General features: G+C 36.4%; 1 protein-coding gene across 1 annotated transcript; it reads right to left on the bottom strand.

The window, feature by feature from the left end:
• Positions 1-1,858: 1,858 nt before the first annotated feature.
• On the bottom strand, positions 1,859-27,516 carry Txnl1 (thioredoxin like 1). Its single transcript, XM_021657887.2, has 8 exons — positions 27,209-27,516; positions 18,463-18,559; positions 15,351-15,524; positions 12,940-13,062; positions 10,835-10,904; positions 9,090-9,262; positions 8,020-8,124; positions 1,859-2,093 (listed from the first exon to the last, which is right to left on the bottom strand). Exons 1-8 carry the CDS (start codon positions 27,304-27,306, stop codon positions 2,064-2,066), a joined length of 870 nt encoding a protein of 289 aa, XP_021513562.1. The 5' UTR covers positions 27,307-27,516; the 3' UTR covers positions 1,859-2,063.
• Between the last annotated feature and the right edge of the window lie 477 nt (positions 27,517-27,993).

Genomic DNA, 27,993 nt, shown 5'->3' with positions numbered 1-27,993 from the left:
TACTGTTATGTTAGGCTTTCTCTGACAAAGCCTTCCTATGGCAATACTCTGTTTACGCTGACAGTGTTTCGCTGTATGTTCCAGCTATGCAGCTTGATGTGAAATACAAGATGCACACAAATAGACTTTTTGCAATGAATGTCCAAAAACAAACTTAGTTTTCTAGAAAACACTAATGGATGACTAATGTTAAAATAACCAAGGTTACATATTTTTCATATTCTTTTCAGGAAAACTGTTACATGTAAACATATATATATGTAATATTTATATATGTGTGTACCATTTTAGTTTAAGAGAAAAATACCACTTTCAGCTTGATGTTTTAAATGTCAACTATGCAAACTTTTTTGTAGGAATAAAACTTGTGACACAAGTAAGTTTTCTACTAGCATTCTTCACTATTTACAACTTGAATGACGGAATGTCTGTATGTTGCAATGAAGTTACAGAAGTCATATGAACAACAAAAATCTTATGTCTATCCTTTGCAAACCTGAAAACACTTTTACTTCGTTTTTCAAGTAGTCATTATAAATAGGATGAGACCATTTACACTTGAGATGAGGCACTTTAATGATTACCCCCAAAAGGGTAAGTATAAACTACAACTCATATTCTCCATTTCAGGTTTGATTAACTTCAGATGGTTTGCATTACAAGTATTATAAACTTTTATTTTGTCTTCCTTTTGTTCTAAGTCAACAAGTGTGAAATACATAAAATACACACATTATCAAAGACCAGTTACTATGCTCACATACAAATGAACTGAACATTACTTAATGACAAAGGTTTCAGAAAAAAACTACTTCAACACTAAAACTTCCAGTTTTTCATAACTATGTATAAATACATTACTATCCAAAGTGCAACTATCTGCACTAATTCTAGGCAAGAATGCCCTCAAATGTATTAACTGAATTACAAGTGTCTTATATATGCTTTTAAAATACTGAATTAAAAATGTTAGTTTTATAGGGCTGGAGCAGCAGCCCTGTAAAAGTCTGGGTTCAGTTCCCATCACCCACAGGGCAGTTCCCAAGCAGCTGTCACTCCTATTCTAGAGGTTCTGATGCTCTTCTGGTCTCCACTGGACAATACACACACATGAATATAAACACATGGAAGCCAAACAGCACACACATTTAAAACAAAATATTTAAACATTAAATTTGCTTATATTAAGGGTTAAAAAAAGCATATTAGAACAAATTTTTGTTTAGCCATCCTTTTGTGAAAGAGCTTTCAAATAAGTCTTTAATATTAGACACTAATTCCAATTTTCCACAAATTCACTGCATTATATTTTGCCAACTGTCTAAATTCAGTATTAATATCTTTATTAGTAAAGAAAATAGCTGACTCTAATTTTTAGGTTTATATAGAAAGAGTTAAAAATCTTGGTATGAGACCAGGTTAGGTGGCACATGCCCACGACACCAGCATTTGGGAGGCAGGCAGGCACAGGAGGATCGATGGTGAGGCTAGCCTATGCTATACAGCAAGATTCTCTCTCTCTTTTAAAACAAACAAAAAATATAAACCTTTTAACCTTTTACCAGTGATAGGTAATATCAGTGGTAATAATTTGAATAAATTTATAATGCCTAGTTACCTAATGTGTTTTGATAAACAAGTCATTGCGTATTTGAATGGTTAGCTATTCCATATCCATGCATTAAAAACACTCCACGTGTGTAGTAGACAGTGCTCCTAATTCCTGTACCCTTCTGTTCCTCTGGAGACAGACTAGCTCTTAGTCAATGGGATATCAGACACACCTCTTCTAAAACAAAACGTCAGCCAATTTTCAAATTAAAAAAAAAAGAGGATGCATTTATATAGAGTAATAAAATTTAAGGTTGGCAAAAGTAGTGACTTTTATTTACAACTGCATACATGAAGATTACAATAGAAACACTAGTGATACCATCTGAACAAAAGCAATGATTTATTGGTAATGGCAACAAATAAAAGATTAACAGTTTCCGAAGAGAATCAAGCAATTATCCAGGAGCTGCAAATCTGACTGCAGTAAGTCTTCCAGTGTCTTTTGTACCCTAATGGCTTTCCCCTTTTTTGCCAACTACCTAGAAAAAAATAAAAAGAAAAAAAAAATTTATGTACAACTTAATGATTCAGATACATGTTTGTTTGTTTTTTTTAAATACTAACATGGTAATAACTTCAAAATTACTTTGGTCCTTTTGTCCTGATATTAATTTTTATCCTTGAATCTTTTTGCATGCAATGTGCTTTTATTGTGGCAGCAAACTGACATTCCTTCCCCCTAGACACAAAGAATTAAACACATGCAGGCTATTTTTGGTTTCCCCCCATCTTAAAAAGCATTGTAATTTTCCAAACCAGGTTGGCAGTTTAGAGACGTTAATAAAAAAAAAAAAAATGTTATATGAGTAAAACATTTTTGGTATACTAGTTTTAGGCAATTAGAAATCAAATGTCAATTACAAAATAACCTATATTTAAAAGAGTACTACACCAAATTTATGTCATCATACCCACTGATGAGTTTCTAGACTTTTCCTTCAGTATGTAAACATGCAAAACAGACTGAAAATGATGACTTCTTTTCCAGCTTTTAAAAATCCCTGGCTGCTAGAAATGGTCTGTAAAAAATGTTAAAATAAATCTTGCATCTGAGTGATTAAAAGCCTATCTGGTCCTGAAGGTGAAACTGCCCTGGTTCCTATAAATGTCAGAGCACCACCTGCCACCCCCCCAAAAAAAAAGGGAAACCGGGTATCTATCAGTATGTCATGAAAACAGGTTCTGCTAGCTCTGTGTTCTAAAGTAATTTATCTAAAGAACAGTCTGTCATTAGTTAATATATTCTCAAAGCATGTCAAAAGAAACCCCCTTTATAATAAAGATCTATATGTACATGTACAAATATAAGTTTCTTATTTCAAAGTGATTCGGTTCTTAATAGTAGTGTCTACAAGTCATTAATACATGTCTGTCTATAACAGAAAATAGCTGGGACAATGTCATTCATGAAAATATATCTTAAAACACTTTCCCGTGAGAATTATCAACCACAGAAAGATAATGTTTTTGAGTTTTTGTTGTAGTTTGTTTTTTCACTCAATGCAGAACAACTTTTAAAGAAACTCCTCTTTGGTCCATGCAAACTATGGTAGAAATAACTCAGAAGGATAATAGCATCAGAAAAAAGTGGACAAGAGTAAGAAAAACAGGGCTTTAAAATACACCAGAATGCAGGGGAGATGGTACCACCTGTGCCACAAATGAGTTTAGCTGATAACACAATACAACATTATTGATCACTGTATTACTTAGGAAATGCAAAACATGGAGCTATTAGATTAAGCAAAGGAAAACAATATTAAAACAAGTTTAGAAGATGTGATACAGTAGAAGATACAAGTCTGCATACTGTTTCACAGGCTGACAACTCTCAACTTGCCAATATGTATTCTCTGTAAAAAAAGAAGAAATTCAGCATTCCATGCAGATTCTTACCCCAAACATAAAGCTCTTTCATTCTGTCTTAATTCATGTTACACCCAAGACAAACCAAAGTCTAGGTACATCAAAATTAGATGTTAAAAACTTTCATTCAGTAAAGAATCCATTGATCTTCTGCATTAGTATTTAACCCAGCCTGTTGTTTAGTCCATATGTCCTTCAACTGGCCTTGAGTTCACTTGAGAAAGCATGGGAGAATACAACCACAAAAAGATTTTGAGGCTAATGTTCCAATGTGAAAACTCACAAATTGCAGCTAAAACCTAAAAAGTATGTAACACTAGCTCTAGTTAAAAAACAAAAAAACAAGCAAACAAACTTGTAGTTTCCAAACAATTCTCTTGCTAAAATAGAAAACTTTAAAATGGATAAAAATATTACTCAACTAAATTTGAAAGCATTTATAACAATTTAAGTTTTACTTCAAAATTACTTCTCAAAATATTGAACAAAATTAAACTAGGAAATAGCAGAAGGTTAAAAAAAAAGAAACAAAAACAACACTGCTTTGTGAGCAACACAGTACGGTAAGAAAATGAAGGCACCTAATCGCAAGCAAAATAAAGGGCCAACTGAGTCATGAGTGGGATGAGATCTGAAGTAAGAGGTGGTTGAGGCAATATAGGTAACAAGAAGGCTGATCCAGATGCTGAAGCTGAAGAAATCTCACGGCAACAATTGAGAAATAGGGAGGGTGAGAGCAGGTAGGTGACAGATGAGCAATGAAGCAAGGAAAGGAGTACAATGAGACAAGTCTATATTACTTCATTAAAAAAAAAATCTTCTGGTTTTAGTTCATTGAGTTGTATTAAAAAAGCTGAAAAATAAACAAATAGAAATGTTATAAAAATAGCATATGTGGTAAATGGCCAGTTTAGAAAAGTCTGTTTTTATAAAAAGTGATTAAAAACATGGTCTATTTTTAACATGCACCTTGTTCTCTAAGAGGCAAAAGCCCCAATTTTCTCACTTTTGCACACCTGTATTTTAATATAAAGCAAACTATGTGAAAAGCCTATTTTAGCAAAGAATATATTTACTCCTAATTAAAATTGCAAGCTTTTCATGCTACCATGAAGAATGCATTTACAGAAAATAGCCAAAGTATGCACAAAGCCTTCGAGAGCCAAAACAAACAGAAGGTTTACTGTTTTTTAGCAGGTCTAAAAATGAACCTAGAAGGCTGCAACAGCATGCAAAGTCATCTGAAAGAGCTATCCACAACCAAGAGGAATCAGTATTACCTGAGCTTCTGTCACTTAGTGATGTAAGGGGAGGTCAGTGCCATGCTGAAAACTAAAATCATCTACACATAACTCACACAACAGAAGAATATACACTGAAAATCTTTACACTCACTAATTTGTGATCCATTACACCATTTTGTGTAGCTCTCTCTCCACTACAAAAGTTATCAAATCTACCTTCACTGAATACACACCAAATACATTTTGAAAATTTAAAAAATACAACACAGAGCCTCTTAATATCAGACTAATTACATCATAAAGGAAGAGAAGTGTCCCATTTGACTTTTCATTGAATGAATTCTGCACCTTTATGTTCTCATGTCTGTGTTTCAATGTTTCCATTCTATCCAGGGTACCTAATCACTATGGTTTCCTCTATCCAAATTCTACATTCTCTCTCTTCTGTGGTTCCTACACCAAATCTTCAGATGTGAACAGACAACATGGAGTAACCACAGAAACAAAAGTATAAAGGGACCGTAGGGCGGGAGTGGAGGTGGAGCTTGAGAGAAAATAACAGGACACAGGTAATATGAAGTGGGAAATGGGAGAGGGCTTCAAATGGGGAGGAGTGAGATCAATACAGGAGGAGGGAAAAAAACATCAAGGTAGTTTGACACTGTCTGAAGAAATCATATTTTATATTTGCCTAAAATTATGCATATAATTACACATATAAAATTGTATGTATTACACATAAACACACATATAAATTATATGTCAACATGTATAAACATGCATCTGAACATGTGCACGTGTGCACACCTACCTACCTACCTTAAACAAAGTTAAGCTACTTGGCCAACAATGCTTCCCAGAACCATAGACTAACAAAAAGAAATGAAACTTTTGAAGGCTTGGTCAGCATTGTCCAAGTGACTCCCCAAACAATATAGATTTCTAATGCTGCCTTTGGTTGCCTGGGGTTGAAGGTTAGACCCTACTGCTGAAAACCACACAGAGAAGACATGACTCAAATGACAGAATGACTTGAGCTGGAGCTGACCTGAAAGCCTCCTTCATGATTCCAGAAAATACTATGAAAACTATCAAGGGAAGGATGCAATTCATCAGCCCTATCAGCTGCAACATCTCTGAACCACAAGTACCTACAAGGCAAGATATGCATAAAGGTGCAGGAAGTGGCAATTGCAGGTTGGTGGCAACCAACAGCTATCTAACTGGAACTTACACAGCTTTCCAGGGCTAGAGAGGCGATGGATTTTAGAAAAAAAAAAAAAATCTATTATTGACACTTTGCTAGAGCACCATTCTAAATCTTATCCTTCCATCCACAGGTAAGTGAGACTATCACACCTCATCAAAGCTTTTCCTTACAGAAAATGGAAACCATCACAGAAAACACAACTAGACACAATGTAGAAATCAATGGACCATGGGGAACCATCTCAGTGGCTATCACAGCTACGCCACAGCTCCTGCGTCTCTGGCTGAGGGAACACCATGGAAGGGAGGGACAGAAAGAGTCTCAAGAGCCAGAATATCTCTGCTGTGAAAGTCTGTCCTAGAACTAGCTGTATAAATAAGATAGGAACAACAGCAAAATCAATGGACCTGTTAATGGAGGAGGAAGAATACTGTGCAGGGTCTAACACCTAGACAAAGAACTAGAAACTTTTGAAAGTAATTATTTTTTTTTCTGATTAAACTTTTTGAATCTTACCTGACACCTAGAAAGGCCTCAAATGTGGCAGTAATCATACTACCTCAACTTCCCAAGTACTGAAATTACAGGTATGAGCCAATATACCTGGATTCCCAGATACTTTTTACTAAGTATGTTAAGAAAAACTCTTCTTGATCCTCAATCATCTTTCATATTTTAAATGATAACCAAGACTGAAAAGTTAAGAAGTGCTACTTTCCCATAATTTAAACAAATTAAATAAAACAAATACTCTCAAGCAAGCACACTCTTCAAAAGCAGCTTTGACTATCAACGAGAAAAGACTAAACAGCTAGACGGATGTGAGACTACTACTTAGGACAGTTACTAAAGCAGACGGGAAAAATTACAACTCAACAGCTGACTGGTAAAAATGCAGAAGAGAATAAATAGGATACTGAGGCAAAACCTCATGGTAGAAAAAGACTAACCAGATACACAGTAATAAATCTTACAAATGAACTAAGCTGGTAACAAACTATACAAGGAACAGTTAAAGCTAAGTCAATCCAATCCAAGACAGAAGAGCAGAGAGCCAAACATCTTTGTTGCTTATATATTTTCCCAGAAAAATACATCCCACTGGATAAAATGAAGCTGCTTGATACCTGCTTCTTCTGATTAAGCATCATATACATATGAGCTAAGTACATAATCACTTATTCATACAGCTCCCAAAACTTATGCTATGAAATAGTAAGAAGAAACTGAAAAATAACTGGCAAAAATATGTATTATAGATATCACCAAAAATAGACTTCTCAGGATATTCTAATTCCATAAAACAATTCCCTGCATAAAGTGTGCTGGGAACCGCCATGAACTGGCAGTCCTAAGGAAATTAACTCATCCCAAGTCCTAGACCACTGGCCAAGCATAGCCATGAGCAGCACTGTGGCCAATGTTTCCTGTACTGTTGGCATATTGCAAGTTTGGCAATGAAAGGCTTTCAGTGGCACCTCTATGATCTGGGTTTGTGTATTTAAAAGTCACCCACACAACTGTTCCCAGTAAGAAGCTGCCCCAGAAAGTACAAGAGGCTGACCCTCATTCCTGAAAGTTCTGGGTACCCAGTAAGCTCCATGAAAACCTTGGGCTGCATCCTTCAAAAATACAGATGAATTTATAAAAATACGAGAAAACTTGCACAATCACTTTAAACATATTTGTGGAAAGTATCCTTCCAGGACATACAGTGTGCTTAGAAAGTTATAATGTGGCCATGTGCTAAAATTTATTCTTTCATAATGAAATTATTCAAGTCATTGTAAATACATTTTCATATTTATCAGCAAAGTCCTTACAAATCTTATTCTGCCTTTCAAGTAATTTAACTATAATTTCTCTATTATTCCTCAGCATTTTCTGGACTCAGACTACCATTCTTACTCAGATGTCATTCACTAATATTTATTTTACCAGTTAACAGTAATATTTACTAAACTCTTCTTTCAGTTGAGTATCTCAACAGTGCCTTCACTTAACCTTTTATGAGACACAGTTTTGAATCTTTATGTTTAAAAACGATGACAACTAAGATATAAAATATCATTTGAACAAACTTACTCGTTTGAAGTCATTCATATTTGTCGCTTGGACTGGAGTACCAATGAAAGTAAAATATGAAATTCTCGTTGTCTCTTCTTCACCTTGATTAGACTGAACAAATAACTACAAAAAAACCCACAAATTACATTTATAATTGTAATCTATTTTTCATGAGCATGCTTTAATCTGTTTGCTTTCTTAATAAAAGTATCTTCCATCCTTTTTGAGAATTAATCAAAATTATATTACACTTACACTAGAGTCCTAAAGACTGCCTGTTGCCTGTCTGCACTGAAATCCCCACCTTCTTCTCCAGAGATTCCCTGGCCAGATGCTCACCATGCTCATGTTCATGGTTCAGTGTGACTGTACAGAGAAGTCATAATTAAATTCCTTACAGACTACATTATCTTTTTCAAAAAGATAAAGCTCATGCCTATAATCCCCAGAACTTGGAAAGTTGAGACAGAAGGACTGTTGTGAGTTCAAGCCATTATGAGCCCGGGTATACAGTAAATTAACAGGCCAACTGGACTACAGAGTGAGATTCTGTCTCAAAAAAAAAAAGTTTAAAAGCCAGTTTTAGTAATACCACAGTAACTACATTGAGAGACTACATTCTAGAAAATTAAAACAGTATTTTCACACAGGCACCAGTACTCGTCGCCAGTTGTGACAGAGTATACATAAATAATTCCAATGTACGTGTAAATGCTCTAGAACTAATAAATCCATGAACCAACCTCCATTTCTCAACTTTACTGGACAAATTCTACTCAAAAAAAAAAAAAAATTAAAGGGGCTGGAGAGATGGTTCAATGGTTAAGGGCACTGGCTGCTCTTCCTGAGGACCTGGGTTCAATTGCCAGCACCCACATGGCAGCTAACAACTGTCTGTTACTCCAGATCTAGGGGATCTGACACCCTCACTCACACAGGCATACATGCAAGCAAAACACAAATGCACATAAACTAAAAACAAATTATTAAAAATTGAATGAAAATTTTAAAGAAAAATCATTTAGAACACAGAAGACAACAGTGCTGCCCACAAGGAGAGGACAATATATCAATGAAGTGCTACTCACAGTTACACTGTTAACATTCTGAAATTTAACGTAACGAAGAGGAACAATGCCGTCTTCTTTAATGTCATCTTCTGTCAGGTCCAGAGCTTGAGTTGGCTCACTCCTTTCTGCCTCCTCAAAATCCATAGATCGGGGTAGGTTGATAAAAATTTTTACATATTTAGGACCCTGACCTATAAAATGGTTTAAAAAAATATGAAGTGCTAAAAACTAAACACACACTATACTTTTCCTTTATCATCAAATGTATCTTATAGAGAAACCTGTGTAGGCCCACATATGTACTGACACACACCAACCAACATATCTTCAAAAGCCTCCAACTAAAGCTTAATCAGAACATACTGACGGCCAATCTCCCCAACACTCATTTGCTGGTATCTTCTTAGTCTAGTTGTCCTCTACATTAGGAATAAGAAAAAGCATGTACCCATGTGGACATAAACAGGTCTCCACCCTCAAGAGCAAAAGACGTACTATGAGTTGCATGTAGTGGGGCACACCTTGGCAGGCAAAGGTGGGGAGATATACACAGCAAGCTCTAAGCCAGCTACATAGTCAGATTCTGTCTTAAAACAAAAAGAAAAGCTACACTACAATAAATACAGCACTATCAACAAGGAGCTATATGGAAGGTGGCAATGGAATCTGATAGTATATGCAAGTCAACAATCTTTCATAAAAAACAACATACTAAGTCCTATGGTTACCTACAACTTATATATTTTGTTATCTAGGAAGAAAACATTATTAGCATTAACATTTATCCAAAAAGAAATTAATCATAAAATTACCAGATTTTATTTTTCTTGGTTATTATTACGTAAGGAATATGCCCATGATTATACTACTTAACTCTTTCAATGCCAGCATCAATTTAAAACTTGTATGTGGCTGATTAAACAGTACTAATTTCTATAGTTTACTTATACAGTAATTCATAAAATTTTACTATTGAAAAATGATTAACATATGAAAATGTTTAGCAAATTAAGTAATTATTTTGTCTTTTTGTTTTTCCCAGAGCTGAGGACGGAACCCAGGCCTAGCAAGCGCTCTACCACTGAGTTAAATCCCCAACCCCAATAAGCAATTATTAAACAAACCGTTGGCCAGGCATATGGCACAAGCCTTTAGTCCCAGATCTCAGAAGGCAGAGGTAGTTAGATCTCTTGTGCTCCTGGTCTACAAAGGAAATTCTAGGACGTCAAGGGCTATAAAGAGAGATTCTATCTCAAAAAACAAGCAAGCAAACAAACAAAGCCTTGGTTGTTTCTGTCAATCAGTTAAAGAAAAAAAAGAAATCAAACAAAGCCCCTCAGTTGACTCCTTTTTCTCTAAAAAACATCAACAGTAACAGGGGGAAAAAAAAAGATAAGGAAAAAAAAATCCACTTCATTATATGAAACATAACCCAAGTCTGTAAAGCCATATTGCTATCTACGGTCATTATAATAATGCCCAAAAACCATGACTTGGAGCCTCATGCCTATCATCCTGAACAAGAACAGTTTGAAAACAATTTTGATTCTAAAAGATGACAGAAATGGGAGGAATCAGTACTTTATAAATTAAGGAGAAACAAACATTTTTTTTGTTTAGTTAATTAATCCCACATTACCTGGCCATTTATAGTCTTCTGTGAACAACACATAAAGATCTACCTCTGCTTGATAAAAAGTTTTAAATGTAAACAAACAAGATTAATAAAAAAGAAAGTCAGATTTTTTTTTTCCTTTACTCACCATTATCTGGTCCTTGAAATTTCATGGAATAAAGCTTAACAGGTTGGTTGAATGCCACAGTAATAAGTAGCTGTGGGGAAAATGGTAAAGGGTTTGTTAACATGATGAGTACACAAAATGGCTACGGGGAGGTAAAATAAAGTTGGCGTAATACTAGTTCATCTAACAAAACAACTTCAATATAGAGATTCTGAAAGCTGAAAATTAGTTTGGCAATTAAGAATTGCCATCCCCAATTACTTATAAATAAGAATGGCAGAAAAAAATAATTTAGTAAGTTTACTAAAATTACATATAAGAATTTAAGATCTGGGGCTGGAGAGATGGCTCAGCATTTAAGAGCATTAGCTCTTTCAGAGGACTCACATTCAATTCCCAGCACCACATGGTTGTTCACAGCCACCTGTAACTCCAGATCCAACACCCTCTTCTCACACCCCCGAGGGTACCAGGCATGCATGTGACCCACAGACATAAACACAGACAAAATACCCGTATGTATAAAATTTTACAAAAAAGGAAGCTAAGATGTGTCCTATGAACTGACAAGTAACCTATATTCCCACAAATGAAACAAAATTCCCAAGTGAAATAAATAAGTTCTAAATTTGACTATGCAACACACATCTTTCTAGTATGTGAAGTACTCAGCCATACTGCCTGACTACTGGAAGGCAATATAGTATGCATCCAGACTAACCCTCACATGAACTGTGATCTAAAATACAGAAAACAGGACTCTCGGGACCAGGACTGTAGCTCAGTGTACAATGCTCTGAGTAGTGAGAGAGAAAAGGGAGGGAAGGTACTAAGAGCTAAGTCATTACAGTTTTCAAAACTTCATTCTCAATTTCTCTAGAAGGCCACTTCAGGGAATTAAGACACCAATGCTGGCTGGAGTTTCTCAGAAGCTCTAAGTTATTCATTAACCTTTGTCCATCCATAACAGTATTTGTTCAGAACTATACTCCTACCCTGTATAAAAAACTTCCCCTTATATAAGATTTCAGCAAAGCTGTAGACAATACTACCATCTACACTGTCACGGTTTTAGGCAAGTATACACAGACATACAATATGAATCACAATCCTGAAGCTGTAATAAGGTAACTCTATTTAGAAAAAAGCATTTCGAGTTATTATTTCAAAATCACATTGTGGTCTAAGAAAACAGCTATTTCCTCTGGTTACACCACTTACTTTTTATACCTGACTCAATAGTGTGTCAAAACATAGCAAGTACAGCATGTGAAGAGCTGAAATGCTGGTGAAAAGCAGGTGAGTGGGAAAGCTAGAAACACATCAGGTCAGCAAGACATCCTAGAGCCAATAAAGAGCCACTAGTTTTTACGAGGAGGAGGAACAAACATTCAGATACAGACTTTATAAACTTTTGTGACCAGGTAGAACAGGAAATAAGGCCACACAGTGTATTAAGGAAAGTAATACCCAAAAGACAAAGATGGTGTGATTGAGAGTTGCCCTACTTTCTCAGTAGCAAGAGCAACAAGAGCAACGCAGGGAAGAGAAGAAAGCAGTTTGTTTTTATCTGGGATTAAGGAGACAGTCTTCTGGGGTTCTGTTGTTGTTGTTTTGACACCGGGTTTTAACTCACAGAATTCACCTGCCTCTGCTTTCCAAGTGCTGGGATTATAGGCGTGTGCCCACCACACTCTTCTGGAGACAGTCTTACACTCAAGACCAGTTTTTTATCTAACCAGTCCCTTCTGCTCAGACACAAACTATCTGGGTGGAAAAACAGAAAGCAGTATAAAAAAAGTGACCAAGTATGGTCATGACTAACTAGCAGTGGGGCCAACCATGAGTTCTGCAATGTTCTTTAGGGCATATGGCAGTTCACACACAACACAGAGAGCATATGGATCTGGACAGCGATGGGACAGGAGTCAAAGAAAGTGAGAACTATAAAAAGACAAAATGATCATCTGGAAAAGGAAGACATAAGCCATGAGACTTGAACAAAAAAAGGCCAGAAATGGTCATCTGGAAGAGAGAGATAAGCCATGAGACAAGAACACTACAAAGAAATAAGAGTACATATAAATAGTGACAGTCCCTACCAGCCTTAATATAAGCTGAATTACCTGCTCATCACAGTCAGATTCCAAGAAAGACGTGTCTTTTCGTAAACAGTTGTCAAAGCCATGCTCATCACTTTCATTAAGGCATTCACAACCAGCTTTGTTAATAAAAGGCATTAAATCCATCTGAAACAAAAGAAATCAAGGCCTTAGGCAAAACATCTGGCTTCAGCATAAAAAAAATGTAAAAGACTTAGATCTATGCTTCTTTCTAAATTGGGACGATTTTGAAGAAATTACTGAAGTTACTGAAAATTTTTTTAGTGATCTTTTTAATTGAATTTTTGACTGAAACCTATTCACTAATATTAAAACTAAATCTAGGCTTACCCTATATAGCAAGGTATCAGAAACCCAATTTGTAGGCCTTAGAATTTCCCAGGACATTTACTACAAAGAGCTTAAATATGTATTTAAATATGTATGTGAATATGTATTTCCTGGTAGCCCAGAAGCCTCTCTGAAGGACCCAAGACACTTGCAACCTGGCACTTGGGAAGAAGCACAGAGTTTGAGGCCAACCTAGGTATACATGAGAGCCCAGCTCAAACAAAACTAAACCACACACGCAAAAGCAAACAAACAAATAAAATGCCCAAACCATCAAAACAGTTAAGACCTCTGACTCTAGGACTTCATGAGAGGGCAAACCCCAAACTGACAACACAAGCTAACAAGCATCAGCAGCCTAACCCATCCACCCTGAGCAATAGTCTGTACCTTAACTTCTTGACTCTACTAAACCCCCCGACAGGCTCCCTTCTCCCTTCATAACAAAGACTGAGTCCTTTTCATGACAGCATTTTCCTAGACTTTCCTCATTCTTAACAGTGCTTAACAAGTTTTATAGAGTGAATGGCTTCCTGTGAAATACTTAAAGCCTGACCCAGGGACGATCCTAGGCTGGACAGAATGAAGTCTCAGATCAACACAACCTCCGTCAGGTCCAGGCACTATAAGGATTAAGGTCAAGGTGATAGTGTTGGCAGGGAACTGCCACATTAGTAGGATCCCACTAGCTTAGCTATAGATAACAACAGGTTATAAGAGCACAGTTGCCTAAGTAGTTTTTTTTTTCTTTCTTTCTTCTTTTTAATTTGGAGGCTTTCTCTTTAGGTCAAGGCAGCTGAGACCACTGACACTGCAGCTGGGCAAACGTCCCAGGAACTTCTTTGTTCTGAACATATGCACTATGAAACCGCAAAATGTAACTACATGCAGAAGCCACCAGTTATGTAATCTTCTCTTTCTTCCAATCACTGTTTCCCATGCTTCAGAACTTTATCCTTTCCTACATAATATGTTTGGGGACACAAATTAGAAACTTGTTTTCTAGTCTTCATGCTTGGATGGCTTCTCTTTCACAAAACTTGTTTCAGTAATCGACACACCAGTAAGACGGATATAATGACCTAGTTCAGTAATTATCAATCCCAACTCAAACAACAGTTTACACTTTCTGATTGGGTGTTATTTTAAATAAACACTAAGTGTACAGATTAAAGAAAAAAAAACAATGCTATTATCATGTTACATATACTCACCGACAAAGATACACACACAAAACATGCACTCATGTCCACCTGACCAGTTACAGACAGGAAAACATTCATCTGTTTTTTAATGTATTGGCTACAACTTGAGAAACAAGTGCAGCACCATGAAGTACTACTTCTGAACTTTGCTTCCTTCCTGAATAATCTCAAATGATGCACAATTGCATTATTCATACTATGTAGCTTCAAAATATTATCCTTTGAGTCTTTGGTCTTTGAGTTCTTGAATCTTTTTGTTGTTGTTTGGTTTGAGATAGGGTTTCTCTGTTTAACAGCCCTGGCTGCCTGGCTGTCCTGGTTTTGCTCTATAGACCAAGCTGGCCTTGAACTCAGAGATCCACTTGCCTCTGCCTCCCGAGTACTGGGATTAAAGGCATGTGCCACCTCATCTTAGTCTTAATTTAAAAAAAAAAGAAAAAAAAAGTGGCTTACTGTTAAAATACACTCAATATGAAAGTTACATCTGATTCTAACCCAAACAAAACTGGACTAAAGAAAGTTAAGTAACATGGGGATTCAGTACATTAAAACTCAAGCCATTGTACAAAACTATGAAAATGAGAAATATTTTTCAATGTCACACTCTCCCCTCACAGAAGGGGGCAAGCATTGTATATGGCTATTCAACAGGTTAGAAAACAGTCTTAAGTGACAAAGAAATTTAGCATAAGAAATTTAGGGAAAATAATACTCAATGGAGATTTAAGGTTGTAACAGACAAAACTCAATAGTCCATTTTAGTTTGAAAAAATGCTCACTTGAAAGTATTCTGAATTCGTAAGAAATAAAATACTAAATTTCATTTCAATCAAATAACACCAAATTTAAGATATTGCTTTTACTCTTCTGATGACGTACATAGCCTTTTGGAATGTCTGTGTCCTCATTGCTTCCAGGATCATTTTCTAAGTGCTGCTTGATTTTTTCTTCTAGTCCCACAGCATCTGCTCCTTGATACTGATCAATTCTCACTTTGTTTCGAAAAAACAAAAATGTAGGTGTTGCTGATATATTGTTGGTCGCAGCTGTTCCCTAAAATCAGCAAATTAAAGTGTTAAAAATTAAAACAAATATTAATACCATTTTGATTTTTCATTCTATAACTTTAAACAAATTAAAACATCACAAGTCCTCACCAGAAACATAAATTAACATACTCCTAACTGTTATTTAGGAGAACAGACTGGGCTAAAGGTAAGGCTCAGTGGTTACAAGTGCTGGATGCTCTTCCAGTGGACCCAAGTTCAATTTACTTCTAGCACCCAGAAGGCAGTTCACAACCACCTGTACGACTGAGGTTCCAGAAGATCCGTGTTCTCATCTGGCCTCTGCAGGACCCAGGCACTCACGTCCTACTCAGTCATGCAGGCAAACAAAATATCCACGCACATTAAATACACAAATGGAAAAAAACTTGAAGGGCAGACATTTAGAAGGAGGTCCTATGGAGACACTGCTATATCACCCACACACAGCTTTGTTTTGGTGTTTTAAAAGATTAGCTTCATTGTAATATACTTTATCTAACAAAACAATTACCTTTTAATACAGAAATTGAATTGTGCTTTCTAATTACACACTATAAATATTTTAAAAAGTAATAACCAAAGGCTGGGCATCGTAATACAGACTTTTAATTCCAGCATTTGGGAGGCAGAGGCAGACAGATCTCTTGAGTTTGAGGCCAACCAGAGCTAAATAAAACTGTTTCAAAAGAAAACAAAAACAAGAAATGAATCAATACAAATCACTGCTGCTAAGAAAAAGTAACTATCCGAAAAAAAAAGTGGGGGGGGAGCCAGTCTATACAACCTATTTAAAAATAAAAACAGCAACAACAAAAATAACAAGACAATGTCTTTTCTCTTAAAAAAAAAAAAAAAAAGTCATCCTCATATAATTTCTACTCTTACAGAACTGATTTCAGGTCATCATAAAAATAATAGCTATCTTATTAAATTTTGTTCTAGCTCTACAACTTAATACTGAATAGAAATTAATAACCAGAACAACACTGTTTAAAATTTTCATGATGAAGATTTAAAAACCAGCAAAGTAAATCTGTCTTCTCACATACGTAAATTCTGTATGAAGAGATACAGAAAATGTATCATTCAAAGAAAACAAAAGCAAAAAGGAAACCAAGGCATATCTTCTCTAAATTTCACAAGTGACTATTACAACAGCACTACCTTTGTTCAAAAAATGTAAGACCCTGTGTGAGCTATACATGTATACATGTGATTTTACATTTTCTGGTATGCATAATAAAAATATTAAAGTAAGTAAAGTCAACACAATATTTTAGTGAAGATAATATATGCATGTTCAGCATATTCAACAATAATAAATGACATATTTTTCTTTCATAAATCTTCAAAATCCAGAACATATTTCATACTTTTAGGGCATCTCAATTTATATTTACATCTCAGGATAAAAAAATATCGGAGAACTCAGCTTCCAGGAGATCACTTTCAGAGTGAGGTTGGAGTAATGGCTCAGTAGATAAAGGCTCTTGGTGGCAAGCCTGAACCCCAAGTTCAATCTCCAGGACACAGAGAGAATCAACAGGCTGCCCTCTGTTAAATCAGAATCAATATGATCTGTCCACACAGATCATGGTGGGTGGCCCCTACCACAATTAAATAAAAGTACAATGTACTTTAAAAATAGTAAAGCTTCAGGTTGGAGAGGTGACTCATTGGTTACTCTTCCAGAGAACCCAGGTTTGATTCCCAACACCCACAAGGCAACTCCAATGCCGTCTTGTCATCTCTACAGACCCCAGGCATATGCAGAATATACAGATCACTCATACACACACACACACACACACACACACACACACACACAGAAAAATTTAGAGAATGTAAAGCTTGGGTCAGTGATACCATCCTATTAATATTTAATGTAAGTAAACAAAACTAAAATTTGTAACGTCAGATTACACACCCAATTTCTAAAACACTTTATACAAACCATGTATTAGTCTTAAGTTTGCCCACATTCAGAAAAAGGAGTTGCAGGACTACAGAACTGCTTCTTAGAACTAAGACTCATATTTAGCATATGAAAAATGCATTCTGCAGTGTATTTCTTTACTCTGTATATGCAAATACAAAACTGCCATACAACCATCACACTACAATCACCAGGTTGATATAGCTATAGCACCGAGCCTCAAATAAGTAACTGCAAAGTTTCTCCTACCACTAGAAAAGTAAAAGACAGTTCACAGATTGGGAAAAAACATCTGCAGAACATACTAGACAAAACACTTCCATAATTCTCAAATATGTAACAAGCATTGCAAGTAAGTAATTTTTCTTCGGGTAAAAAACAAACAAAACAAAACAAAAAAAAAACTCTTGAAATCGGGAACTTGACAAATGAGGTACTTAACGTGAAATTTGGGCAATCAGGGAAATACAAATTGAATCTACTTTTATTGCAACAGGTAAAACAAAAAAGCAGTATTAAGAATGAGAAGAAACTGAACTTTCATAGTCTGTTCTTAACAATGTACAAAGTATAACCACTTTGGAGGGAGGGTGGACATGTAACTTTGAAGGTAAGATTATAAAATGATCAAATTGATCAAAATGTTCTGCTATAACTTTATGATCAATTAACCAATGCCTCAGCAGAAGATGTGAAACTACCAGGTAACCTATTATGGTAACGACATTGTATTAATTTCACCTCATAAAAAAACTGAAATAATATGCTTTCCTAACCAATGTAATCAAAATGGCATTTAAAATAATCATAATGTTTTCCTGTCTTCTAAAGAATAAATACTGTGTGAATAAAGATATTACAAGCAATATAAGTATTGAATTTGGATCTGTTTCACGGGGGAAAAAAGAATAATAATACGAAGAAGACGGGGAGGAGGAGGAGGAGGAGGAGGAGGAGGAGGAGGAGGAGGAGGAGGAGGAGGAAGAAGAAGACTTTTCAGCCTTACCTGGCACTGATGTACATCTACTTCCAAGAAAACTGCCTGTGGATACTTATTACTCATAGAGCTGAATGCTGGGGCAATCCTCAAACATGGTCCACACCTGTGAGAAAAACAGCTGTATGTAGTAAAATAATACAAAGACTGTACTAACTTATGTGATAAAAGCATTTTTATCAAGTTAAGAAAACAAGGCAAACTGATATTCTTGGCCTTAGGGACTCTAGTATATTCACCTAGGTCATTTGCCTTAATGAGTACAAATGCTATTAGGTCTCAGACTTAAGATTGTGAAATCTTTCCACGTTGTTCTCATGGAAGGAAAATAAATAAAGGGAAATGTTTATAAATTTTTAAAAAGTCACTGTTGTCAAGAAATCAATCCTCCTGTTTAGGATTAATATACAATCCTGATTTTTAAAAATGAAACTAACAAATTTAACAGGGGGAAAACCCAAAGACAACCTAAGCTGAGGTTCAAAGCTAAACACACACATATGCACCAAATATCAAGACCTATCATAAAGCTTTATTAACTAATAACACACAATACAATAGGTGAAACATGTTATCTGAAAACTTTCAAAATTCAAAATGATCCTAAACCCCAAAACTGGATATCATACCAGCACTAAAAAGGTGTGTATATCAAAACATTCTGAATTTCAAATGTTCAGATTTGATAGATATAACTGGTAAAGTTTACATTTACTATTTCAAACTCCAACTCTCAAAGCTGAAAACACTCTGATTCCATGCATTTCAGATAAAAGATAAACAATCTATCAGGGACAAACAAACTGGCTAAGGAACAAAGAAGAAAAATCATGAAGCAGAACCACTACATATAACCATCTGATTTATAAAAAATGTTAATACGCCAAGCACTGGAGAAAGAATGTTCTTTACAGTGGTAGGTCTGGATATTCAAATGGATATTCACGTTAAAAAAAAAAGAAAAGAATCTCACTGAATACACATGACCAACTCCAGATAAACTGCACACATAAATGTAAAGCAATACATATAACAGAAACTCAAAAATTTGGAAGAAAAAAAAATTTTTTAAACATCACAAAGGACTGATATACCAGAATGTATCTGATAAACTTTTAAAAATCAACATTAGGGCTTTTTACTAACAAAAATTGCAGAAGAAACTACAACCTTTCTAGGGAACAGGTACTAGATACAACTAAAACAAATTTAGTTTTATTAACTTCAACTTTCTTAAACCTAAACAAGAACTGCCTATGTAAGTGTGGTGTTTTCTGTTTCCAGATGCAAGTTTTATTTCTATTTTTTTTCTTGTCACTACCTAGTGGGTAAAAAAGTCAGATTAGCCACCACAAAGGGGAGTTGGTGAGTACACCCAGCAGGGGCCCTTCCTAAACAAGCCTGGAAGCCTATGTTCCAGCCCCAGAATCTATATAAAGTAGACATGGAGAAAGAGCTCTGCACAGCATTTGTGCCCATGATTACACACCACAGACACATAAAGAGTAGTAAATAAATAAAGAAAAGGCACTGTTTTGAGAGAGGGTGTTAGTAGGTCTGGCTAGCCTGGAATTCCCTGGCTGGACTTGAATTCATTTGCCTTCCTACTGCTAGGTTTAAAGGTATACACTAGCACATTCAGCCTAGCAAATAATTTTTGGGAACTACTAAGTCCATGTTATATTGATAGTTTCTGTCTATTTATCTATCATCATTTATCTACTTACCTATCGTGCATGAGCTAATTGGTGTTAAACATCCTGTAACTAAACCAACTTCATCAAACAGTATCATCATGCAAATATCTACTTCAAAATCTAACCTGTCAAAAATCAAAGCACATTACTACAGAGACACACATAGGCCTTCTTTCACATTACAGCCATTCAAATTGTTTCCCTCTACCATTAGCCCTCAAAGGTTAACAAACTTCAGTGGTGGAAAATGTGTAAAGTCCTTGGTCCAATTCACTATTGATTATTTGATTAATGAAAATTTTCTATGGCTAGCAAATATGAACAAGCAGCTAGAAAACCCTTCAGAGCTACTACATATCCCGGATGAGCAAATGTCAAACTATGTTTTTCTCCTAGAAAGACCTTGACTAACAACATCAATTTAGATAAATAAATAAGGTCAGGGTTTGTTTTTTAATTTGTTGCAAAGCAGCCCACAAATCATCTAGTCCAGGGGAAATAAAATAGGTGGGGAAAATTACTTTTCTGCCTCAAATCTCTTTGACTTAAAGTTTAGATTTAGTACAATATATAAAATAGACATGCAAGCAGGATTTTAGGTCTTTTTGAAAGAGTACAGAAAACAAGCTTAAAAGAGCTATGCACTAAAGAAGCAAATCAACAAGACTAAACATCTAAACTGACGTAACTAATGGAATTTTGAGGGTCTCATATATAATACTGTATCATCTGCAAAAGGAATAACTTTGATTTTTTCCCATTTGCATCTCATTCATTTCCTTCTTTTAGTTGAAATACTACATTGAAAAGGAGAAGGGACAGTGGACAATCCTGTCCCATTCCTTGATTTAAATGGGATTTTTCTTCATTCACCAAGATATTGGCCATGGGTTTGCCATATGCCTTTATTATGTTGAGCTCTGTTCGTACCAGTCCTACTCTCTCCAGGACTTTTTCCAAAGGCATAATGGATTTTATCATAGTGCCTTTTCTGGATCTACTGATCTGATCATATAATTTTGTCTTTAATTTCACTTATATTATGTGGTATGTTTCTTGACTTACATATGTTGAACCATTCCTGAAAATCAAGGATAAAGCCAACCTGATTGTAATTAATTATTTCATCAGTATATACCTTGTTTGCAAGTATTTTATGAAAAAAATTCTGTGTCTTCACCAGGGAATAATAATGGCCTGTTAGTTTTTGTTATTTTGTCTTTATCTGATTTTGGTATTAGAATAATACTGGCTTCACAGGAGTTTGGAAGTGTTCTTTCTGTTTGTCTTCTTTTAAAGTACTAGTTGGAGTTCTTTTTATACATATATGCATAAATTTGTGTGTATGTATGTGTATATATATATATTTATATATAAACAGTAATGAAGAGGTCATAAATTAGAAGGGAAGTGAGTAAAATGAGAGGTTGAAAGTGAGGAAAAAGAGTAGAAATGCTGTAACTAAACTACTTATGCATAAAATTCTCAAAACAGAAAGAGAAAATAAAATAAAACTAAGCCCAGCAGTGGTGGCACATGCCACTCAGGAGGCACAGGCAGGCCAGCCTAATCTACAAAGCAAGTCCAGAACAGCCAAGGCTACACAGAGAAGCCCTGTCTCGAAAAAAAAAAAAAAAAAAACTAAAATAAAATAAAATAAAACCAATGTAACCTAACACAATTACCTACTAAGAACTGAAGAATGCCTGGCTTGGTGGCACATGCCTATAATCCCAGGACTCAAGGGGCAGAAACAGGCAGATATCTGTGAGCTCCAGGCCAGCCGGGTCAACAAAGAGAGTTCAGGACAGCCAAGGCTAGCTACACAGAGAAACCCTGTCTCAAAACAAACAAACAACAACAACAAAAACAAACAAACAAACAAACCAAAAGCCTGAAGAACAAGGCTCTTTGTGGTAGTTCATGACTTTAATGCCAGTACTCTGGAGACAGAGGTAGGCGATTTCTGTGAGTTAAGGCCAGCTTGTCTACATAAAAATTTAGGCATCGCTGAAACATGAGCATTTTTTAGCAGCCTAATAGTTGAGACTATTGGAAAGAAGAACATTTGAAGCACTATGTAAAATAATTTTAAAATTCATAAAACTTATGAAATAGTAGAATCAAAGATATTTAATAATCCATATAAATAGCCAAAATAATAAAAAATACAGCAATGAGAAATGTAGCAAACGACAGGCTCAAATCATACTGATAATATTAAATGTAAATAAATAATTAAAAGGTAAATTATGACCAGATGTGGTGGCATACACTTTGCATCCCAGCACTGAGGAGGCAGAAGGGGGCTGATCTCTGCAAGTTGGAGGCCAGCTTGGTCTACACAGAAAGTTTCAGGACAGCCAGGGCTACATAAAAGAGAGGCCCATCTCAAAAAAAAAAAAAAAAAAAAATCTCAAAAAAAAAAAAATCAAAAAGACCTGAGGGCCAAAAGTTAAATAAGCAGTTCAAAAATCCAACACCCTACTTAGAAGGTCCACAGAAAAGTCAAAAATCCAATCCAATTCTCTTAAAAAGAGCTACTGAGTTTTTAGTAATAAGTGAAAATTTTCCTTACAGCTCTAATATTAAAAGACACTGAGGAACTTTATAATTCTTTTCCCTTGCCTCTACAACAGGCAGTGTTCTTGTCTTGAACAAGGCTTGTATAAACATATATACAAACCTAGATAAAAGAAATGTATGCACTTTCTAAAATCTTATTTCAAAAGGCTTATTTTTCCATAGGAGATAACTTTCATGCAGACCATTTCTAAACGTATTATAGTTGTTATAACAGCCATATCCATAACTGGTTCTGTAAATCCCATAAAATACAACTATCCTAATAATTAAACTCTATTAATAAAATAAACTCTGGCCACCTGCTTCATTACAGAATTCAGAAAGATATTAAATTCTTGTCGCCTCATTTAAAGTTTTACAACTGCCAAGAACAGGACTAGGGAAAAAGTCCAGTAGCAGAACATTTTCCCTGCATGTGGGAGACCCTGGACTCAATCCCCAGCCAAAATATCGAAACTTCCAAGAATAATGTCCTAGACCTTGACTCTTTAACTACTGTTCCCAAAAGTCCACCACAGATCTCCAGTTTAGTTGCTTTTCTTTATAAAGCAATGGTCATATACTATACAGTACACACTTTTAAAAAAACTATATCCTCTTGAAAGGGAGCAAGATTACAAAATATAATTCTATTTTAATATGGTTTAAGTTAAGGCAAAACTAACAGTGTCAGAATCCAAAAGTGAAGGGAAGAAGCCCAAGGATGCAAGAATTTGGGGTTGTTAATAACCAAGTGTTTCTTATACTTGGTGTTAGTTATACAAATGTGGTCACTTGGAAAATTTATCAAGCTACATATTTAGTAATTTGGGTCTTCATGAATGTTAGTCACCAAAGTCCCCACCAAAACAAACAAATAAAAACTTCCAATTCAAACTTTACTCCTAGGTCTTCATCACTTCTTCTACATCACTTAGAAATAGATGTTTATCTGTCTAGTCCTCCAGACTCCTGGGCTATCTTATTTTGGTAAGCTACTTCCAGTCCTTAGCAATTTTGTAATATGTAATCAATACACTGCACATGTTAGTAATATACTAACATACTACTGGAGTTCAACATCCTCACATACAACACTAGCATCCTCCTTGAATGGTAACTACAATACCTAATCAACTACAAAATAAGGCCTGATTTAAGAAAATAAAACACAGAGTAAACTGTATATAAAAGGAAAGCTCGACTTACTGAAAAATACTCACCATTTCAAGATAAAAATCATTCATATTATACTAATAGAGAAGAAACTGTACATTCTTGTAACTTAGTATAGCCACAAACCACAAACCAAAACAATAAAACCGTACTGTTGACAACTACTAAATGTATCTGGCCATACTTAAGATGCAACTATTTGTAAACAGTTATTTTAGAAATCTTACCAAAATAAATATTTAACATATAAAATTCAATCTCTTAAATAGTATGAATAGATTAATATTCTCATCTTGCCAGAAAAACATGAGAGTAAACTGGATTATTGATAGCCTTAAAATTATAATGCAGAAAGAACCGTAGTTAATGTATTCAAAGCAATCCTTATCAAAAAAAGAATTAAAGCAGAGACTGAAAAAGATGTAATATGCCAGTGTCCATAGTAGTAGTGTTCATTAACTGCTAAAAGTAAACACAAGTGACCATAAAGAATGATTCCTGAGACATCCTATACAAGAGATGAACCTTGAAAACACACTAAGTGAAATGACTAAGGAAAAAAAAAAAAAGGCAGCAGACATTCACCTATAAGTTTCATACATATAAGGTACCTATAACAAACAAATTCTAGAGACACAAAGTATGATAGACACTACCAGGGACAGGAGTGGATATGGGGACAGCGGGATCTAACAGTTTTGTTGTAGAAAAATGAGCATAGGGTATTACTACTTAACAAGTACAGTTTCTTCATGGAATGATAGAGCTATCTTAGAAAATAAAGGAAATGATGACACGATAATGTGAATGTAGTTAACACCCCTGAATTATACTCTGTGAAATTGCTAAAATGACTCCATGTGGTGGTACATACCTATAATTCAGCATTCAGAAGGCTAAGGCAGGAGAATCACAAGTCTGAGGCTGGCCTGAGCTATAAAAATTATTTTTGAGATGCTAAAGTCATTAATTTTATGTCATATACATTTTACTATAAAAAGAACAACAGATCTTGGGGTCTAACTCATAGAGTGTTTGTTCAAAGGCCCTGTACATATTCTGAAGAGCTGTTGAAGATTCTTGAACAAAGCTATCTACACACTGCTTGATGAAAATTAACTTACCGCAGTGGTCAATAAGTCATATGCAATTTAGCTTAAAGTGCATTGGTTGAAGTGAAGAATCAGGTACGTGAGAAAACTATGCCCTCATATGAGGTAACATTAACTTTCCCTGAGCAGTTTCTGACAAGACTTTATTGGACACAGTCATTTGCAGGTCACCAGGTATAAATAAGGCCAGTTATATCAGCAATGACTTCAGACAAGAATGTCTTGATTGCACATGTTAAAAGAATGTCAAAGACATTTAAAAAATAAAAAAGAACGTCAAGGGTAAACAAACACAACATTACTAGATGTATAAATGTTACCTAACTGGTCTTTTAAACTAAAAATGTTCTCTAACTATAAGCACTTACTTGCCTTAAGTTTTTAACAAAGGAAATATAATGTTCATTCCATTAAAACATTTTAATAAGAGTCAGGTGGTAGTGGCTCACACCTTTAATCACAGCACTTGGGAGGGAGAGAGTGGCAGGCCAGCCTGGTCTACAGATCCAGTTCCAGGATTACACACAAAAACCCTGTCTTGAAAAACAAAACAAAACAAAAAAAATTTCATAACAAGCAATCTAGCTCTTTACCAATCAGTCCCTACAGGTATACTAAAAATGACTCCATACTGCTAACAGAAAAGTTTTGTCAACAACAATGATTCTCCACCTTTCTCACATCAATCAATAACTACTTATCATTCCATCTCTGGTATGGTAAAGGAGGAAATAAAGTCACTGAGTGACAAAATTGTAAAAGCTCCCATTAACTAGAATTACAAGGATGAACTAAAGATGAGATTCCCATTGAAGCTATCTATTCTCTCTTCCACTGTAGTCTAGTCAACAAGCCTGCAGGTATTCTAGTATAAAAGCTGTAAACATGACAAATGGCTAAAGCTGAGAAGACAGACACTTTCTAGAATTCGGGCATTCGTTTGAGACATGCCTTAATACATATGACACAGCCTAACCCTTTTACTTTAGTAAAAGTATCGTATCACATGGGTGCTCTATTAAATCAATTTATTTTGCCCTTTCAGTTCCATAGGAGACTGGCCCCCAAACAAAACCGACACCAACAACAGCCCTTACAACTAGTTTTCTTCTCTATTTGGACCCGGACCTCTAAAGCTAACTACATTCATATACTCAATATTTACCTAACCTTGTGCTAGAATCTATGAATTTTTCTCTCACTTTAAAAAAAAACAAACACACACCATTACATGGGCAAGTAAGCCTTGACATAAACAGTAGTATTGGGAGTAAATCCCTCTCAGCTTGTTTAGGAGTGAAAAATGCCTGGTGGTCAAATGAAGATTTCCAAATCTTTTTTGTTTTTTTGCTAAGTCCGGCTACATTCAAGAGATCTATAAATACACTCAGAGTTTTGGCCCGTAAGGCCTAGTTCCAATTTACAGACACGAACATTATTACACGCCCAATAAGCAATCTTCCAGCTTTCCGTCCTTTACATTTTGATTTTATCCGAAGAACGGTTAACATCTTTCCATCTCAAATCATTAAGTATTTCGTCAAACACAGAGAGGTCCGTCTAACCGGTGGCATGTGCATACTAAACTGTGTAATCTGTATACACAGAGAAGCCTAAGACAAAATCAAGCATGAAACAAACATGTTATGCACATAAAAAAAAGCATTTTTCACAACATTTAACTTAATTCAAAATGCAGAAACTACGCTTTAAGATCACACGTTATTCGGACTAGATGGACACCTTCATCTGGATCTTTCAAAGGCTTTGCAGAAATGCAAGTGAAGAGAAATCAAAGTGTTTGGAAACTAAGCTTTCAGGGATACTAAAATGCAAATGATGGTTGGCTCTCTCAAAAGCCAGGGACGAGCGCAGGTAGAGGTAGAGACTCCTACAAGCTGGAAAGTGTCGCGGGCCGCCCCCAAGAGCAGAGTACATCTGTGAATTTAAACTCGGCGGGCAGGCTCGTCCTGAGCGGTGGGACCCGCCAGGTGGCCTCGGCGCCCGCCTGGAAGCCCCCTGTGCACATCTGAGACCCGCACTCCAGAGCCGAGGCCTAATCCGGGCAGCGGCCTGGGCTGTAGTCACCACCGGACATTCCAGAGCACAAGACAGGAGAACTGGGACCCGGAAGATGGGGGCGGGGAAGGATGGGAGAACAGGGACCCACGGAGGAAGGCCGACAGGGTCCAGCCTCAGCCTTACCCTCTCATGGTGAACTTGACCACAGCAAGTCTGGAGCCCGCTCCGCTCAGCTCCGGCTGGAAATCTGGATCGCTCCCGACCGGCTTCACTCCAACCATCCTCGCAGAGAGCCCGGCAGGGCGGCCACGACGCTTCCGCCTTCAAAACTTAACGGGAAGGCCCGAGAGAGGCCGGAGAGAGGCTGCGGGAGGCCGGGGCCTGGACGGGAGCGGCAACCACGACGTGTCCTCCCCGCGCCGTGAGTGCCGAGTCACGCCAGGGAGCAGGCGAGCCGAGGGGGAGGAGACGCGGGCTGGGAGGGGAGCGTGAGGAGGAAGGCGCGCAGCACCCAGCAGCCACCGCGCCGAAGCCGCAGCCCCTGAGCGTTTGACGTCATTTCCGCGCCTTCCGTTTGCGTGCCCACCAGAGGCAGTTTCTGCCAGAGTGGCGCAGGCGCAGTCTGGGGAGTACGTAGCGCCTCTGGCCTTCGTGAATTGTGTCGCTAGCTTCGCTGACCTAAGGTTTAGGTTAGTTTTTATCAGCGGAAGACTTTGGGGAGACTAGACAAAAGGACCCTCTGTGGGCTCACGGCTGCAGCCTAAGGTCATGAGGCAACCTTCGTAAGAACTTTGACGATGATTCTGTCTTGTAGTCTGGGCAAGTCGTTAGGCTCAAAATATATGTTAGGAACCTTTCTTGACGGATTTCATTACATATGGGTGCTATCCGAGCCCCAAATTATGCCAAAAGAGACACCCCCTCCCCTTTTCTTCAGGAATCTGGAGTCTAGTGATAGACAAAATTAA

This window comes from Meriones unguiculatus, chromosome 2 (assembly GCF_030254825.1).
Source record: "Meriones unguiculatus strain TT.TT164.6M chromosome 2, Bangor_MerUng_6.1, whole genome shotgun sequence".
In the NCBI taxonomy this organism is placed as follows: Eukaryota; Metazoa; Chordata; class Mammalia; order Rodentia; family Muridae; genus Meriones; species Meriones unguiculatus.
Note: the sequence above shows the minus strand (reverse complement) of the source record. Positions and strands in the feature narration are given on the sequence as shown.

Coding starts and splice junctions, on each gene's coding strand:
- Txnl1 (XM_021657887.2), bottom strand. CDS start 27,306: ATGGTTGGAGTGAAGCCGGTCGGGAGCGATCCAGATTTCCAGCCGGAG. Junction 18,560..27,208: donor GTCAAGTTCACCATGAGAGG/GTAAGGCTGAGG, acceptor TTTTTCTCACAG/GTGTGGACCATGTTTGAGGA. Junction 10,905..12,939: donor AATCTGACTGTGATGAGCAG/GTAATTCAGCTT, acceptor TTTTCCCCACAG/CTACTTATTACTGTGGCATT.